A 19,210-nucleotide genomic window follows, 5' to 3' on the forward strand; every position below is an offset into this window, starting at 1 on the left:
CTCAATATTCATCGGAATTGGGCTTATAATATATCGTTGGAAAGGTCTTTGCAAGGCCCATCCAACTACACTACTATTGGACCCATATCATGGACCAACCAAACTGGATTGGCTGTTTTTCTTAAAATAAGTTTTCAAAAACAGAGAGAAGAGAAAAGAAATAAAAACTTTCCGCAACACTAGACCTTCCACACTTTCGTTTCATTCGATTATGATTCGACGTGAAAGGTACTCATCACTGGGTTTGGTTTTGGGGAGACGCAAATGGGTGTCTACAGCATGCAAAAAAGGAACGCCCTTCTTCTATATATATGAAAAGATTCAGAAAGAGGTTTATCAAAATAATGGCGTGCAAATTCTTTCAAATTAACTATGTTGCCATCTACTATTTTTGATAAATCCCTTTCTTTTAAATTAAAGAAGCGCTCAAAATCCTTACAATAGTATGCATTTACTCTAGGGATTACTATAAGGTCTATTGCAGGGAAGCCTAAAATAGCACCAAATTCCTCTGGCAAAGGGATAATCTCATCATACCCTATCCTGAAACAATGAGTATCAACATTCCAAAATTCTAGAGCGGTATGTATGAAATCTAAGTCAAGATCTACCCCTTTGATGCCATAAATTCCCCCCAAGTGAAATAAATCTAATTCTTTTTCTCTCCCTAGCATTAAGAGATCGACACCATTCATGAGTGTATTGAGTAAAGGTTTTGGTGACTATAGACATGGTTATTATTTTTTCTAAAGCAAAGAATAATTTTATTCGCTGGAATTATGAGGAGAATCGGCTGGGCAGGGGGCTATTTATACACAAATTGCGAGAAGTTTTAATCTGAATGAAACACGGTATCAGCGTCAATTGGCGTCAAAACCCCGTAACTGGCGCCAACCGCTTGGCGCCACACGCCAAGTGTGGCGCCACGCGCCATATTGTGGCGCCAGCTAGCGCCAAGTTGCCACATCAGACGCGCGTGCTTACCTTGCGTTTTTAATCCTACACTCGAGTCGACTAATGACTTTATGGCTCCGTTTATTTTTCCTAAACATCTTTTTCATCCTTTTTCTTAATTAATTACAATAGCTATTATTTTTAATTATATTATTCTTTCTTGGACTTTACTTAAATTATATTCCAAACACCCGACTTTTTATTTGACTTTTCCTTTTTTATTTTTCTTTTTGGGGGAGAGAATCGGATACCCTCCATCAATAATAAAAATGACGGAATTTTTGCGCAAAATTGTTTGTCACACTTCTCTTTCACACACAAACATACACATAATAATAATAAAAAAAACAAATAAACTCATAATAGCATAAATATACAAAATGTGTCTATAAATAGTGAGTCTAAGGCAAAGTTCTATGAAAAGTCAAAATAAAATATACACAGGAACAAACTACGGCGCTGGAGGACGTAGGCCCATCATATCATAAAATTGCGCCGTACGAGAAGTCACCCCAGCTCCAGCTCCAGTCTCCGTAGGAGGAGCAAGACTATATGTAGGACCACTCCACCCAGGATCAACCTGAGGCTGCGGAGGCTGCTGCGATGACGAGCCTATCTCGTACATCCCACCACCTCTGAAAGCCGAGGTAGCCTCTCCTACCGGTGCAGCATGAGCACCCTCAGAAGAAGATCCCGAGCCCTCTGCAACGTCAGCACGAGCAGCCTCAGAGCGACCACCTCTACCCCCTGACGAAGTACGGCGACGTCTCGAGCTGGACCTCGCCGGATCCCTCCGCCCCTCAGGTCTCGCACGAGTGTGAGAAGCAATAGGCTGGCCCTGCAAAAAGAATTAAATCAGAATCAAGGCAAAATTGAAGCGGTAATGCAAAAAATACAAAGAAAGATTACCTCTCGGGTGACGTCATCCCGACGGCAAGTGGCCGCATTCCTCATCCGGACGAGCTGGCTCCGAAAGGCATCTATGCATTGTGCCATCGCCGAAACCACTTCGCGCGAAAACTGTCAGAAAGATAAGTCAGTAAACATGCATGATATATGAACACAAAATTGTGAATAACTAGGCTTACTCGAGTCTAGTGACGAGGAATCGACCGCTCTACGAAGCGCTCGCCCTCGGGAGCCGGAGAAATCATCTCCTCAATCGGCCCGTACATCCCCTGGTAGTGGATGGACATACGGGGTGGCACGAACTCAGCAGCACCGTCTTGATAAAACAAGAAAAAGTCAGTAAAACATTATTTGGGGGCTACTTCATGGAAAGTAAAAGCTGAAAAATATTACCCTCACATCCTCGGCCAGTACGGGGGCTGGAGCTAACAACGGTAGTAGCTCCTCAGCATAGCACTGCCCAGGGATCACATAGGATCGCCAAGGGGTACCATCTCCCTCAGACATGCTCGACAATCGCGCCTCGTCAAACATATGACGTGGTGGAGCAGCAGGAACGACGAAGACATCAGAGGAATGCTGTCTAGCAACCCTCTCTCCTAAGTACACGATCGCTCCATAAGTCCCCAGAAAATACCGACGCTCAGCAGAATACTAAGCGGCTAACCCATGGACTGTCCAACCGCCCCACGGCCGGTACACCACCTCAGGATCCTACAACGAACATCAATCAGGCGAGAGTATACCTAAAGCATCGCGAAAAAGCAAGTAAACAATAAAAGTCGTACCGCGATGATCCGGTTCCGAACATGTGTAGTAGACATATCCACATGGTGGCCGCCCCAAGAGGCGCTCACTGGAAATCCCCGCGGCGATGGTCTCGCCGGCGCAGCAGAAGGGAAGTGCTCGTAGAACCAGATCTACAAAGAGTTAACGGTGTGAGTAAATGCTAACTAATATGTAGAGCTAAACTTTATAGGGAATAATGTTTACCTCTACGACCTTCCAAAAGGCAGACAAAGCAACATTCGTCCCAAAGGACCGGTGTCGACGCGAGTCCCTCAGCGCACGAACAAAGTCAGCATAGGCCAAGCTGGCCCAGTCATAGGTCCCGATCCGATGAAGATCACGGACAGCAGGAAGATAGTAAAGCAACGCCCTACTACCTTTGTCAGGTGAGAATGTCCCTGACAACAACATCAGCGCAAAGATGCGCACCCGCTGCTCTCGGGTGGTCGCATCGTCATCAAGAGTCGCTGCCAGCGTCGAGCGGCGAATTCCCCTAGCACTAAACTGAGTCGTCTCGACCTCAGCTCGGGCCCGAATAGCGATCAGCCCCAACAGCTCCTCGACCTCCGAAGAAAAGACGTCGATTCTACTGTCAAACGGTAGTGGTACAGAGGTGAACTCTAGTCCTGTGATGAGACTGAAGTCCATAGGGGTGACCATCATCTCGCCCCAAGGGAAATGGAAAGTGTTGGTGGTGTCCTAGAAGAACTCCACTAAAGCGCGCACTACATGATGACCCCCGCTGGAGGCAACCATAGCCTCAGAGGTCTCGAACAGAGTAGCTAGCCCGCAAGACTCCCATAGGAGTCTCGTCTCGAGATCCCTGGCGATGTACATCCTGTACAAATCGCCCAAACCATCACAGCCGGAGCCATGATGCCGCGTCCTCCCGGGCACGATGCCCTGTCTCACCCTCTCAGAAATGTGGTGGACGGGGGCGAAGAACAGGGTCCGCTCATCCCACTCCGAAAGTCGACCAAGCGAAGTGGAAGGCGTGACGTCATCCTCTACGGGCTCATGCTCCCGTCTGGTGTTTCGGGACCGTGAACCCGAGCCTCGTTGACTAGCCATGCTACATTGTGCAAAAACATCATAAATTGAGGTTATATAGTATCTAAGGTTCGCCTAACCGCATGATACTATGTTCGCAAAAACAGAGTACGTAGTACTAAAACAGAGCACAAATTCAAATTGAGCATAACTGCATTTTTCAAGCAATCACACAATTTCTTGCAAAACTATAGTAATTATTGTGACAAATTGGACAAGAATTGCTAGCAAAAACATCAAGAACAAGCCACATTGTTCTTCACGACCTTAAGAGGTCCAACAATGGCAAATTACTCATTTCTTCGCCAAATTGAGTCAAACAAGTCTCAAATTATTCCCAAGGCAATATATAAACATAATCAAGCAATTTTATGGCATAAAACTTGACAAACAAAGCAAATTGAGCATTATAAATTTCGAATTTTCATGAAATTCGTGAATAAAACATGCCAAAATTCACAAAAACCGATGTGAGTTTGAAGAAAACTTACATAGATCGGGAAAATAGATGAAAAGAGCTTTGATTTGCGACAAATTTAAGCAAATTCGGTTGAGAAACGAGCAAGAACCGAGCAATTAAAGCTTTCGGTTTTTTTTTTCGAGCAGTTTCGCGACGAACAAAGCAGCGAAATGAAGAGGAAAGGGGTATTTAAGGAAATCCCCGTGCTGGCACCAAGCACTATGCATTGGCGTCACAAATTTGGCTTGGCGCCTGGCGCCAATATCAGCGCTTGGCGCTAAGGTTAGACGAGTGGCGCTGATGGCTTTTCAGTGGCGCCAGAGCACCCAGCCACCTAGTGGGGTTGTTCTACCTTTTTGCAACATATTTTTGGGTTCCTTGGTACGCTAGTTAGCCCCTCTGAGCAATTTGACATGATTTAGTAATCGGCTTGATTACATAGAGTGATCGACCTGATAAAAGATCGTCTCACTTAGCTTAAAGCGCCTAAGAATTGGCTCATTAACAAGAGGCACCGACATATGAACAAAACAAAAAAAGGCACCGACGTACAGGTTCAAAGCTACAGAAGCGCCGACGTACAGGCAAAGCGGAAGCAAAGTTCAGGCGAACTTTTTAAAGATCAACAGGCGTGGGTCTTCCTAGCTTGCGGAGAGTTGTCACAAACAACTGGAGGTAATTTCGGGCGAAGTTGTCTTCGATCATATTCCCTTAGGCATGGAAGATGGTCATAATACGGATGGAGATTTGTTTCAAGAGAAATAATCTTCGATGGTATTCCCTTGGACGTGGAATATTATCAATGCGGAAGGAGATTTGTTTCAAGAGAAATAATCTTCGATGGTATTCCCTTGGACGTGGAATATTATCAATGCGGATGGAGATTTGTTTCAAGAGAAGCAATCTTCGATGGTATTCCCTTGGACGTGGAATATTATCAATGTGGAGGAGGATCGTTTCATGCGAAGCAGTCTTCTAATTTGGAAGCAGTTACGGGCGTAGCAGTTTTCAAGCGGGATGGCATTCTCTAGCTTGTAGGAGGTCATCAAAACAACAAGGATACAGCAGCAATCGATTACTTTCAGAGACGTGTGCTCGACGGTGCAAGATACGCGTTTCTTAACTCTTTTATCTGTTTAACTAACGCTAGTTTGCAGGTATCAGCGTTACAAGATTGATTTAGGATCGCAGAACGTTCTGAATCATTCTCCGTCCCTATCGCTACTTTGACTTTTGTTTTCGAAACTCGCGTTTCTCCAAACTCAGTCAAAGTGGGGGCTTCTGTAGACACCAAAATGTGTCTCCCCAAAACCAAACCCAATGATGAGTAACTTGCACGTCGAATCATAATCGAATGAAGTGAAAGTGTGGAAAGTCTAGTGTTGCGGAAAGTTTTATTTTCTTTTCTCTTCTCTCTGTTTTTGAAAACTTATTTTAAGAAAACAGCCAATCCAGTTTGGTTGGTCCATGATATGGGTCCAATAGTAGTGTATTTGGGTGGGGCTTGCAAAGACCTTTCCAACGATATATTATAAGCCCAATTTCGATGAATATTGAGGAAGTTATGGCCAATTTACCAAACTAGGCCCGGTTTGAGCTTTATATGCGGCCCAATGATCTAGAGGAGGGCCTAATATGATTTATCATTCCTAATGCAATTAGGAATGGTTTTAGTCTTCTAGAATCTTCTATAAGGTTCTTTTCTTTCCTAATTCAATAGCATTGATAAATTGACTTTTTGTTGACTTTTCAGAGTTTTAATCAAAATCAAATAGCATTTTCATGGAAATTATATGATTTTATCCTCCAGTACGGCAAACTTATCTGATTTTTGAAAACGCGTTGGAAATAGGCTTGGCGCCTGACCCCAGGCCTTGGCGCCTGGAACCAGGCCTGGCGCCTGGCGCTAGCCATTGGCGCCTGGCGCTAGTGTTGGTGCCTTGCGCCAGCTAGCCAGGGTTGGCGCCAGCTCTGTTTTTTGTGCGTCTAACTCTGTTTTGTTTAATTTATCTTTTTGGCTGATTTTCTCTATAAATATCGTATTAAAAACTCCGTTTTCGATCATCAATTCTCCTCATTCATCTACATTCACCAATTCTCACGATCAATAATCATCAACATTCATCTACGATCAGTTTTCTTTATTCCTTCAATTCTTTCTTTCTTTCTCTAAACTTTGTTTTCACATACAAAATTCCGCATTCACAAGATTTAGAAACACCTAGCCATATTCGAAGTTGCCTTCGCCCTAGACGTGAAAGGTTTTAATTTCTAAGGGTTTGGTCCCAAATCTCTATTTCAATTATTTAATTTAATTGTTTTGTTTATTATTTTCCTTGAAGTTACTAACGTTTGTATTTTGTTATTAGAAAGAGGTACGAGGCATCAAAGTAAGTACTTTAATGGTTTTAATTGATATTATGATGTAGAAATCATGTTTACATTGTTCTTATGATATTCCTAGTATCATGTCTAGGGTAACTTTAATATTAAATATGATTATTACGATGCTTCCTATTTTCTTCCTAATATTTATGATTGTTAGTATCATGTTAGGGTTAAAGATTTAATTTTTATTGCTTAGTGACATGCTAGGGTTTGTTATTAATCTTGTTAGTATCATGCCTAGGATCTTGCTATTATTATTATGCTTTAATATTAACATGAACATGATTATGAATATTATTATTATGATTATTACAATGATTGATTATTTATTATGTTTCTTGATGCTTATTTATTTTTATTGCTTGATCACGCCTTTTATGCATGTTAAAGGGAATTTGTACTTGTAATCACGCTTAATAAGATAATTAATAATCTTGTTTAGGGTTAATTTGATTATAAATTCAAGTGATCGCCAATAATATATTTATTTGTGCATTAATATTCAACCAATGTAGATAAACAGGTTTAGGGTTAATCTATTGATTGCATGTTAATTAGAAAGCGCACATGAATACGATCAGAATAAAGTAGAGGCCTATTATTAGGGCAGGTTCAATCTCTTTTAGGTTGGATTTGTACCTTCATCCCCGAACCCTTATTTGGTTCTAGACCTTATGGAGTTGACGATCTCTTGGATCGTTAAGGGGTGTAACCTTCATCCTATGAACGGTTTACAAGTTCCTAAAACTTGTTGGCGACTCTTTTGCTCTATCTTCTTCCCTTTTGGACGCCACCGTACTTTAGTGTATGATCACTGTGGGGTTCAAGCTAGTGGGATTCTAAGGCTTGAAATTATTCCCTACACTCAGACATCAGAGCTCCAAATGAACTTACCCGGCCATAGCTGAGAACTATGATAGACATCTTCTCTTACTTCAATCCTAGTTTCCTCCGATGTTTCTCTTCTCATTGCTTCTTCCAAACTCTCTCCGGGTTAAGACAAATGTATCACGAATGAGGTATGGAGTCATCATATTTCTGCAGAGTACTAACCTCTAAAAAAATAGCTAAACAACTCCACATTCTAGGTACGAATCTCGGCTGTCTGCTTAAAAGTGCACGGTCATTTTCCTTGTCGATCACGAGCATAATGACTACCTGGTAACAGGACACACAACAGGAAGAATTTAATTCCATTTGTTCAAACAGTGCTTCTACATTGCATAATGAATGAGAGACTGGCATCAACATATTGGATCAACACGAGGATATATCCTCCTTTTGCACAATTCATTTGAGCACTGCACTCTTTTACCAGCTTCCCTGGGAATTGTTTTACTTCCACACTGCCCGCAAAATCGCCATGTTCTATGCCATTCAAGCAATGCTCTATCCTAACAAACACCAGATGCAGAAAATACAAGACCATAGTTAGACGGAATTTGAACAAGAGAACAAACTAAGAAGCTAAAGAATCAAGACAACTGATTAGAACTGAAGCGTTGAATTCGCCAGTACTAGATAAATGATTTTGAGCTTATGCACTGAATAAAATGAGGAACAATATCAAATACGTAGTATAAAAGCTAAAGAATTAGAATCGCCAACAGTCACACAAAGTAACTGGACAACTATTTTGGCAAAGCAAAGCTGTATAACTGCCACTACAATAGAAACTCAAGCACATTTGAAAGGAACAAACTTGGTCATTGAATTTTTAGATAACAGATTCAATCCCAAGTTTCCAACCCCATAATAAAACAGAGTTGAGAAAGATAACCTTGCATATCTATTTACTTTAAGTCTACATAATTACAACTTCTTGTTTAAATGTGAAAGTTAAAGAACTGAATAGCTTCCCGTTTTTTAAAATAAAAAAAAAAATAAAATAAATAAATAAATGAATAGCTTATTACATCTTCCCATATAATACTCATGAAATTAATACTTCCCAAATGAGATGTCATTAAATAGAAACCAAGATACATATCTAACTTTAAGATTCAAAATCAACAATACAAATGCTTCATTCATGTTTCTTTGTCATTTTTGTGTCCCATTCACCACAATCATGTTAACCAAACCCACCGATGGTACCCGCATAAACAAATTTTACATTTTTAAGCCCCTCTTCTTTAACAATCATTAACATTCCTGGCACAAATCAAACTTATTTCTTCCATCTCCGTTTATAAGAAGATGCTCAAGCTCAACTACGTCTGCCACTCTACCACCAAATAAACAAGAAACCGTAATTAAAACAAAAAATTCAAGAATCAAATCAACAAACCTTCTCAAATTCCCGAGTCTTCTGAAAATCAACAGCAAAAGGTCCCGCAATAGAAATCGGCTTCGTCACTCCAAGTTGCTTCTTACAAAGATAACTAAATTTAAAATGTCTAGATACAAGTTAGGAATACCATGTACACCCTTCAAGCTCAATGGATTTTGGGTAAGGAGATGATTTAAGAGTAAAAACATTTCATCAGACATCCAGATTCCAACAAAAAGCCCAAGTAAAAGATAAGTTGGTTCAAACTTCAAAACAAAGAGTGTGAAAACCATAATTCTATGCTAGGTTAGTTTGATAATACTTTCAAATTTCAAATTCTGAAGCATCACAACTATATAAGTTTCCTCAACAGTGTACAAGAATTTGTTTTCTGTAGATTGTATAGTTTAGGATGTACGTCTGAACTATGAAGTATGAGCAGTGCTGTCTATTTATCAAATGAAAATCAAATCCTATGAATAATTCCAATTAATTAAACTAAAATAAAACAAACGATCAATTTAATTGCAAAAAATACAGAAAATCTCACCCATATCCATGCTCATAATAAGGTAAATTAAATAGAAGGGTTTCAACACCATCGAAAACCCAAGCATCCTTTTCTTCGCTGGAAACATTAGCGGACTTCGCAGATTCCAACTCATCTCCGGCGACAACTTCCGAATTCGAAAAGTAACGGTCACTGGTTAAAAAAAACAACAATAGATTAGAGAATCATCTAAAAAAAACACAACAAAAATCTAAAGAGAAAGAACCTAGACAATCGAGTTTTGGGTTATAATGAGAGAAATATACACACACGCTTAATTTTACTATGCAACCCATCAATACATACTCCCACATGTATAATACCAAGCATTTGATTTCACACGACCAGTAGCTATTTATACAAATACACATGGCCTGAAACTTCAACCCATAAGCTGTACACTTGAAATTAAACAGGAGAAATGTAGTAGCAGACAATAAATTGAAATATATGAGAGGTCTGCAATATCAAAATTCATGGTTTTATCATCCATTGCTGTACAAACTTGTAGACCACACGATGCTATCAGCATCACATTGGAAAGAAGAGTCAACAATCTAGTTCTGCTTGTTGGCTAGTTCAAGGCATTCGTTTCAAATTTAAAGTTCGTTATAATCAGAAATAAAAATAGTTATCTTCATATTTGGTAAAAAAATCAAATTTAATTATGAACAATCAGTTTTCATCAGTAATAATCAACAAAACTCAAAAACACAAGAGGAAGGATTGCAGAGTAAAGTGAACACAACCGCAGAAACATTCTAGTTCGATTCAAAATCCATAGAAACTTGGGTTTTCGAACTAAGAATACACTGTGAGCCTTGCTTGAGCTATCACAAGTCTCGATCTGCAGCAAAAAAGAAAAAAGCAGCACAATGACACACCACACAAACCCAGAGAAATCAAATTATATCAATCTAAATGCTACCTGATAAATTATTCTGATCTGAAATCAAACAAATGAGGGAAGGCTACCTGAAGACCAGCTGTAGGAACAGCAAGAAATGTGGGCCTTGCGAATTAGCGACCCACCGAAAACTGAAGGACAACCCGATCCCGATCAATAATTGTCTCTAATATTAGATTAGCACCATTAATTAATCTGAAGAAAACAACAAAAATTAGAAATACTGGATGAAGAATGAACAAGAAACAACTAAAATCAACATAATTATTTAAAAATTAAGGATTTAAACAAATAAAAAAGCAATTACCTTCCCTAAATCAGCATTCCACCTGGGTTCATCCTCGGTGGGGCTTGCAAGTAAAATCGGCTTAGAAAAAACATTATACCTCAGAGAAGTGAAAACTCAAAGTAGGCTTCAATGGAGAACTCAAAGTGCGTTTCAATGGAGAACTCAGAGTGCGCTTCAATAATAGTGGAGAGAGAGAGAGAAATTTGAGGATGCTTAGGAGAAGAGTGAGGATGAGAGGAGAAAAAGCAGGAGAGAGAAATAGGGAACCCGAAAAGACCAAAATAGCCCTGTCAATCAAGGAAGGGTGCTAAGGGCAGGGGAGGGCAGAAATGTCAATTTTCTGTTCATAAGGAACAGTAAAATTGCTACAGCCTTGGTGCTTGGGGCTTTTAGAAGGGTTATAGATAAATGTAATGTTTGGGTAAAAAATAAGCATTTTAAACTTCCGTCGGGAGTTATTAAATTCAACCTAAATTACAATTATACAACTAATCTAAAAACACAAAGTAACCAACTTGTACACTTATACTTTGAAATAAAAATTATAAACAACGGAAAAAAATACGTTATTACAAATGAGTAAGTGAAAAAAAACAACGATGATGTATTCGATATGAGCATCCAAAATTCATCTCTAGAAAGGGCTAATATTTATCACTACTAACAACATTAACATTTTAAATAAAAAAAACAAACAATAAGGGCTTGTTTGGCATCTGTTTTGGTTTTTAGTTTCCTATTTTTTTGAAAACCAAAAACCAAAAACAGGAAACAAGAAAAAGGTGTTTCCACTTTTCTGTTGTCAGTTTTCAAAATTATTATAATTTTAATAAGTTTATATAATTTTTGATTAATTATGAGATTCATATCATATACTTTTAGAAAACAAAAAACCAAAAAACAGAAAACCACAGCAATGCCAAACGAACCCTTAGTTTTTTTAATAGGAAAATTAAAAAACGGGTAAACGTATATATTGGGCGGTGTACCCAAGATATAACATATTACTAAATAATTTTATAATGAACCCTTTTGAGTTTTTAAAGAGAGTCCCGTTAAGAACAATTGCATAACGAGGGGTAAGAGTGTAATTGCACGTAATTTAGTACTTGATTTTAGTGTAGTACTATCGAGTGATCAATAGTATCACTGGGTGATCAAATTAAATAGTACCATTGAATATTTCAATGGTACTATATATGCATTCATGGTACTATATATGCATTTAGTGGTACTAACTATGTGCATATATAGTATTACTAAATAACTAATGGTATTATATAAACTTTTAGTGGTACAATTAGAAGTGGTCCCACACATCTTTCTATTTCTTCCTTTCTTTCTTTTTCATATGACTTTTAATATTTTAGTATTTGTTATGCATTTGAAAATTCATAACCAACTACATTAGTACTTCCTCTTAGAGCTGACAATCTTGACCCGACCCGAATGACCCGATCCGTGACCTGAAATTGACCCGAAAACATCAAACCGAAATCGACCCAAACATGAAGCTAACCCGACTTGTACCCGACCCGAAGTGGAGTTAACCCGAACTTGACCTGATACCCGAATTAACCCGAACCGAAGTGACCCGATATCTGAATTGACCCGAAGAAACCGAAATCTGAAAAGACCCGAACTATACCTGAAATGACCTGACTTGAAAATTAAACAGATACTCAATATAACCTAGTTAGCTAATTTAGGGCTTAATTACTTTATCATGATAAACACTTATCGAAACTTGTTATTGTTATTATTACTATTACTCTTCTTTTTTTTTTTTTGGAAAATTTGCAAATTGCTGCCATTTAAAGTTCGTATTTTGCAAATTGCAGCCATTTAAATTTTTTTTTGCAAATTGCAGCCCAAAAGTTCGTATAAATTGTAAATTGCAGCCCGATTCAATTTTTTCATCGGTTTACATGTTGAAAAATCTTCGGTTAAGGTTTTAGGGGTCATTTTAGCCTTCAAGGACCCGAATTGAGCTCGGAATTAGCAAAAAAATAACGTAAGTGTCTCATATTTACAGTTTCCCACAAATCGATACACTTTTGTTACGCAAAACGAGATACTTGCGTTATTTTTTTGCTAATTCTGAGCTCAATTCGGACCCCTAAGAACTAAAATGGCTCCTAAAACCTTAATCGAAAATTTTTCAACTTGTAAGCCGATGAAAAAGTTGAATCGGGCTGCAATTTACAATTTATATGAACTTTTGGGCTGCAATTTGCAAAAAAAAAAATTAAATGGCTGCAATTTGCAAAATACGAACTTTAAATGGCTGCAATTTGCAATTTTTTTTTAGAGTGTTACATTTAAATTCTTTTCCACTTTTTACGTACGTTGTAATCCATGCACGTTATTGGTGTAATACCCCGTATTTTTATGTATTTTTATAAAGTATTTAAGTATTAATAAAATGTATTGTTAAGGGCTCAAGTATTTTAATTAAATATTATAAAGGGTTAAAGTATTTTAAATATAAGGTTTTATAAAAGTAAAATATATTTTGGGTCAAACGTTTATTAATTATTGGACAACGTAAATTATTCCTACATACTTTTATTGGAATAACTCATTCCAAAACCCATAACTTAAGCCCTATCCCATAACTTAAGCCCACATTTTTATAAGCCCAAATTTAACCCTACACTCTCTACTCTATAAATGCCTCATGAATCCCCAAAAAATTTCCCACACAAAAAGGTTAGTCTTATTTTCTTTCTCCTTTGTTTTATTAATTTGTGTAATTTTAATTATTGATTTATGGGTTTTGATTTTACTGTTTGAAATTAATTTAATTAGTATCAAATTGTATTTTTATGATTAAACTTTATAATTTAAAATTTTATAAATGTCATAATTTTCAGATTTTGTAAATTTTATAACCTAGGGTTTTAATTATTGAAAATCATGATTTTAGGGTTTTTATGAACAATTGATTTAGGACTTTTATAGTAATGATGTTTTGAAATTTTGGTGATTATAACTACTGATTAGTTTAACTTAATTCCAGATTATTTTGAACACGTAAATTCGTATTTTAATATTTAGATTTCCGTTCGTTAATTTTTAATCCCGTTTTAATCTCGACCAGGTTCTGAACTCATCCGATTTTGATAAAAAAAAAAAAAAAATTAGTGTTTTTCATGTGGAAACAACGTTTTAAGATATGTTCACTACCTTGGTAGTGAGTACCACCCTCTCGTGGCCAAATTCAGCCTCTAAATATGATTTTCGGACAGTTTTTGATTTTTAACGAAGTTTTTTTTTTATGCTTTAAATTTTATCCTTGAGTTTAAAAGGGTAAGAGGTAATTTAATGTTTCTATGGATAATTTAAGTACAAAGATGTATTTTGATGAAGTTTTAAAGGGTTTTTGATTAGTTTAAAATGCTGGAATTTTATTTAAAGTAGTATAATTGTGATTTTAACAAAAGGGTGTGATTACCCATAAAAAAGGAGTTTAATTAGGGGGTTTTCACTAATTTTCAGATTATTATAAGTTATTTAAAGTGAGTTTAAGTTGCTGGAAATTGTGTATACAAGGGTAATTAATATAGTATTATTGTCCCTTTATGTAAGAGACTTGATTCGGGAATTGTTGTAGTGTAATCGGCTACTTTAAGGGCTTATTTGAGGTACGTTCGCGTACTTGGCATACTTTGGTGTTGTAGTATTATGCTAGGTTTGATTTAAATTAATTACAAGTAGTATCATGCTAAGGTTTATGTTTGGAATTGTGGATTATTGATGTTGGTGATTGAATTATGAAGCATGATTTATTTGTGATGGTTTATGGAATGGAAAATTATCTTTTGGCGTGTTTGTATGAACCACACTTTTATTTATGGCATGTTGAAATGCATATTTAATTAAACTACATGTTTAATTTGACTTGGAATATTGAAAAGGAATTTTATTATAGTTCATATAATTTTTATTGATGCTATAAGCATGGGAAATGAGCTATATAAGTGTCTATGTACACGAGGAATAAATTATATTTTGGTGCCTTAGTGCACTTAAGGTGTTTTTAACACCGAGGGATAGTATTTGTGGCGCTTTATGCGTTTAAGGTGTCTTTGACACTGAGGTAGATTTTAAAAAGGGTTCAACATTAAATATTATGTGGTCACTAATTATACAAGAATTAAATTAGTATGTTTGTTTGATTGAATAATTATTGTTGATTGAATGAATTATTATGTTTTGAGAGTCACCAAGTCTAATAATATGTAAATAACGTAAAGTGAAAGAGATTACGCACCAAAACTCTTGGAACGTATATGCCTTGAGTATGATCTGAACATATGGGGGGAGTTATGTGACTTTATATTTGATCATAACTTATAATGGAGTACAAGACACTGTACATTCCTTTTTATTATTATTATGCGCTGGAATTCCGCCACCTATGTGTGGTTTTGTGCTGGCACGGTTAGCTCCCGTGTCAGTTAACCTCAATTTATTTAGGGGAGGTAGAGTTGGAAACTCGTTCGATGCGTGATCAACGCTAAATAAATTATTTAGTGTCTAGTTGAAGAGTCATGTTGAATGTTGTGTGTGTTTGTTAACAGGTGCATTGAGGTAAGTGTGTGTTGATAGGTGAAAGCATGTTAGTGTGTTCAATTACGCTTATATACTCAACTTTGTTGATTGTGTGTGTGTTTTGGCCATGTCTTTATCTTGGCCCTATGATGACCTATTTTTAATGGAGAGTAGTGGAAACAAGTAGAGATAAGTTTTTCAGGTATTGAAGCATATCATGACGGGGCATGAGTGAAGAGCGAATCATGCTAGTTTTCATTAGTTACGATGTGTTTTATGCTTTAATTATATGAGATTATTTATATGTGGAATTAACATTAAGTTTTGGGTTTCGGTTTGGTTTTAATAAGGGCCTTTAATGGTTCCAAGTTGTAGGTTGATTTTTATTTGACTTTGTTTGCTTTTGGTTTTAACTTTACTTTTGTTTGGTTGACTTTTGAGTTGACTTGTTTTGAACAGTTTTTGATTTTAGTCTTCCGCTGTGTATCTTTGAAAATTGCCTTAGCCGTTTTCACGGTGGCGATAATGTCTTAGATATTCCTAAATCATATTTTAAAGAGTAATATAGGTATTTAAAGGAAAGGAATTTCTAGGGTGTTACAATTGGACCTGCACTTATCAGAACTTAATAGACCTTACTGGACATATAGACTTAATTGAACTTATTAAAACTTTTTGAATCTTGTTATTAGACCTATTTCTCCGGTTGGATTAAAAAAAAGGAAAAATGAAATTTCCTTGATTAGAACTTATTAGATCTTGTTTTGACTTATTGGAACTTATTGACTTTATTAGACCTTATAAGCTTATAGTAACTTATATGTACTAATATGAACTTATTTAAAGTCATTAGCTTAGACCTTAAACTTATTTTTATAAGGTGAAGTTGTTAAGAGAACAAGCTCGAACTAATTTGAAAATCTGACTAATTAATCAATGATAGTGATTATATATATGAAACAATAATATTATAATAACTCTCAGTAATAATAACAGTGATGTTACGGAGTAACACATAAATTTATATTTTTTTATTAAAAACAATAGTAATTATAACAATAACAATAATAAATTTAACTATTTGAGCTTGATGCCCTGACTCAAAGTTTCGACCCAAATATGACCAGACCATAACTTGACTCGACAACTGTATCCGAATATTGACCGAACATTTGGACCAGAAGATTGACCCGATCCGAAATAACCCAACCCGAAGTGTTGACCTGATACCCAACCCGACCCGAATAATCATTGACCTGAACCTGACTCGAAATCTGAATTTTCCCGACTTAACTTGAAATTCGAATTGATCCGACCCGACCTGAAACCGATTGACACAAAACCGACCCGACCCGAACAACCTGTTTGCCAGGTCTACTTCCACTTGAGTTTGTGCTCTCTTTTATCAATAGCTTGTACTTGGCTCAATACAAGAATCCAACTTAACTAGCTCTGGATTTGAATCCGAAAGCCGGAGTCTTAGCTCACCTATTCAATCGGGCCTAAGTCTTTTTTTTTTTTTTTTTTTTTTTTTTTTTTTTTTGGGAAGGGATCGGGCCTAAATCTAGATATACTATGAAATGCCAAACAACAGCACTGAATAAATCATTATCTCAATTTTGATTAAAGTTAGTTGAATGGAATCTGAATGAGTTAGCCCTACTATAATGATATAGTCATTATCTCAAAATCAGTAAATGAATGCATTAAACCCACATGCATGCATCGGCGTGCCTTTTGGTGTAGGAAAAATGGAAAGCACAAGGAATACTAATGTTGGATAGTCATACATTGGACCTACTCTTTTTCTTTGTGACGCTTCCATGTGTAATTCAACACGTGTGAAACTTCCCCATATTTTTGCCTTTTTCTTCAAGTATATATTGGGACGATGTCATTTTTTGCAAACTACAACTAGGATGGCGTAGGACTTTGTTTCCAGCCCAAATGACACACAATAGCTCTGACTCAACAATCGATGGATAGATGTGATATCATATGCATTTTAACAACTTTGAAAACGGTGAATCGATAATTTCAACTAAACTAGCTGGTTAAAGTTTTCAGGGTAGTACAAAGTGAAATAAATAAATAAAACAATTTTATTTACTATCTCCGTTAAATGGTGTGTGCAACTTTGAGGTATTATTTGTAAAATACAAAATATTCCAAAGTTAAACATAACATCTAACGGAGGTAGTATAATAATTCATTAATAATAATTTTTACAACTGGTGTGACTTGTGATCGAGTACAGCTGCACGCGCGTGCAACATGTTGGTACGGGCACAAACCCGAATCCAAATATTGAAATGGTAGTGAAATTGGGGAGCTACAAAGCACGCACAATAGCAGGAGCTGTGCGCGGCAACAAAGGCTTGCGCTGGCATAGGGGTCATGCTGTATATGCAATCCACATGATAATATGTAGTTTTATGTTGTTGCAGGGTATTACATTATATGACTCAGTTTAAGGAAGCCATCGTACATCACCTTGATTAAAATAAAAAATTAAAAAAAAAAAAAATGGCAAATTTGTTTATGAATCAATAAAAGTATTCATTTAGACATTTAGTATGACATTTTTGTACTTATGTCAATAATTATGAGACTTATTATATCTATTAAAAGTTGTTGATTCATTTAATCACCTCTCAAAAATTTATCTTGATGATCTAATCCCTACTTTATACTTTCTCAGTTTTTTTAATACTTGCAACAATTCTTCTTTGACTGCACGCGCTTGTCGTAAACATTATTATTTCTCCTCGTATTATCTTAGTTACCCTATTGTATTCGGTTAATAAAATGTCTCAATTTGCGTGTCAGTATATATCGGTGGGGTTACTTCATGGTTAAGGCAGAAGCAAGTGTAATAAAATAGTAGAGTAAATAGAGAGAGGTGCATAGAAGGAGACTGGGTACATTGGCTGGATGAACCAAAGGTAGAGTTGGTGAGTTGCTGTTAGGTGTCAAATGTCAACTGTGTGCTACCTCCATGTGTAGGCGTCCCCTTGGCTTTCTTAGGTGTGCGTTTTTCTCGTCTTTTCCCATTCGCTTGATTGCTATGGTTGGTTTTCATACACGTTTGCCTACTTCTTCGAGATTCCTTTTAAATTTTATTTTTTTTCAAAATAATCTTTTATAGTACTCCGTTTTTACTAGTTGACACGTTTTAATTTTATATTATTTATACACTTTTCTTTGACCGTTTTATGATTTATATATAATAAAAAATATAGTCATGTAGGATTTCGTCACGATATATATTTTCAAAATATCAACCTTTTATAATTATTGTTTATCGATAATTAGATATATAAACGGTTGAATATGTATATTGACAAATATGATTAAAGAAACATATAAACTAAAAAGAACAAAAGAAAAAACTTGAAAAAAGCCTCTCTCCTCCTTTCTCTCTTAAAAACTCTAGCCTCCATTGTTGAATTTTGAACCCAATCCTTGTTTCTTTATTGTTTTTTAGGTTTATAATAATACTTCCTCCTTTTGGGAGGAATTTTTCTCCCTCGAAAGAAAGGGTTTCCGATCTCCTTCGAAAGACAAGGGTTTTTCGACCTCCTTCGGAAGACAAGGTTTATCTCCTCTTTCCGAGGGAGAAATTTCTTAGTTTTGAATCCATGGTAGCAGATCTAATGGATTGTCGTAAAATTATTTCGTTGGTGAAAAAGTTATCAAGTTTTCGAATACGAACAGATGAATCAGAAGGAAAACATCCTCACGGCTACAAAGGATCGTTAGATTGTCTCTCCAACAAGGCTGTAATTTTCAGCGAAATAAGCGGGAGATGCTCCGCAGTGCAAGATCTACTCGACGATCGTAGTTTTTATGAAGGAATATTCTATTTGATTCAATATCTTATGTATTTGTTAACATCGAATCTCTATTGTAAATGTCGTATGACTTTTATATTTTAACAAAATTTAGATCTTTTTACTACAAAGTGGCAAGCTACTGCTTTGGTTAAAATAATTAAATTGGGTTATATTCAACTGATTTTAATAGTAAAGGTGGGCAAAGGTTGAGTTATGTAGATTGTGTAATGATATTATTAATTTATGATA

The 19,210-nt window shown here is 36.4% G+C and overlaps 1 protein-coding gene across 11 annotated transcripts; it reads right to left on the minus strand.

Annotated features, from left to right (window-relative positions):
• Positions 1-1,278: 1,278 nt before the first annotated feature.
• LOC145596595 (uncharacterized) lies at positions 1,279-10,821 on the minus strand. 11 transcript variants are annotated; one of them, XM_081652849.1, is made up of 12 exons: positions 10,587-10,821; positions 10,348-10,474; positions 10,122-10,219; positions 9,373-9,525; positions 8,841-8,934; positions 4,194-7,944; positions 2,857-3,724; positions 2,652-2,783; positions 2,257-2,577; positions 2,043-2,179; positions 1,864-1,974; positions 1,279-1,792 (listed from the first exon to the last, which is right to left on the minus strand). In XM_081652849.1, the coding sequence occupies exons 3-6, from the start codon at positions 10,130-10,132 to the stop codon at positions 7,795-7,797; spliced, it is 408 nt and encodes a 135-aa protein (XP_081508975.1). In that variant the 5' UTR covers positions 10,133-10,219; positions 10,348-10,474; positions 10,587-10,821; the 3' UTR covers positions 1,279-1,792; positions 1,864-1,974; positions 2,043-2,179; positions 2,257-2,577; positions 2,652-2,783; positions 2,857-3,724; positions 4,194-7,794. The 11 variants fall into 11 exon arrangements, with proteins under 11 accessions (XP_081508975.1, XP_081508971.1, XP_081508990.1 ...); XM_081652845.1 differs by having other exon boundaries at positions 8,841-8,949; XM_081652864.1 differs by lacking the exon at positions 4,194-7,944.
• Between the last annotated feature and the right edge of the window lie 8,389 nt (positions 10,822-19,210).

Source organism: Chenopodium album, chromosome 2 (genome assembly GCF_948465745.1).
Source record: "Chenopodium album chromosome 2, dcCheAlbu1.1, whole genome shotgun sequence".
NCBI lineage: Eukaryota > Viridiplantae > Streptophyta > Magnoliopsida > Caryophyllales > Amaranthaceae > Chenopodium > Chenopodium album.

Bases quoted from the DNA above. Each gene is read 5' to 3' on its own strand.
- LOC145596595 (XM_081652791.1), bottom strand. From the start codon at position 3,315: ATGATGGTCACCCCTATGGACTTCAGTCTCATCACAGGACTAGAGTTC. The intron at 2,784-2,856 runs GTAAACATTATT...AACTCTTTGTAG, and splicing joins CCTTTTGGAAGGTCGTAGAG to ATCTGGTTCTACGAGCACTT. The intron at 2,578-2,651 runs GTACGACTTTTA...TGTTCGTTGTAG, and splicing joins TTCGGAACCGGATCATCGCG to GATCCTGAGGTGGTGTACCG.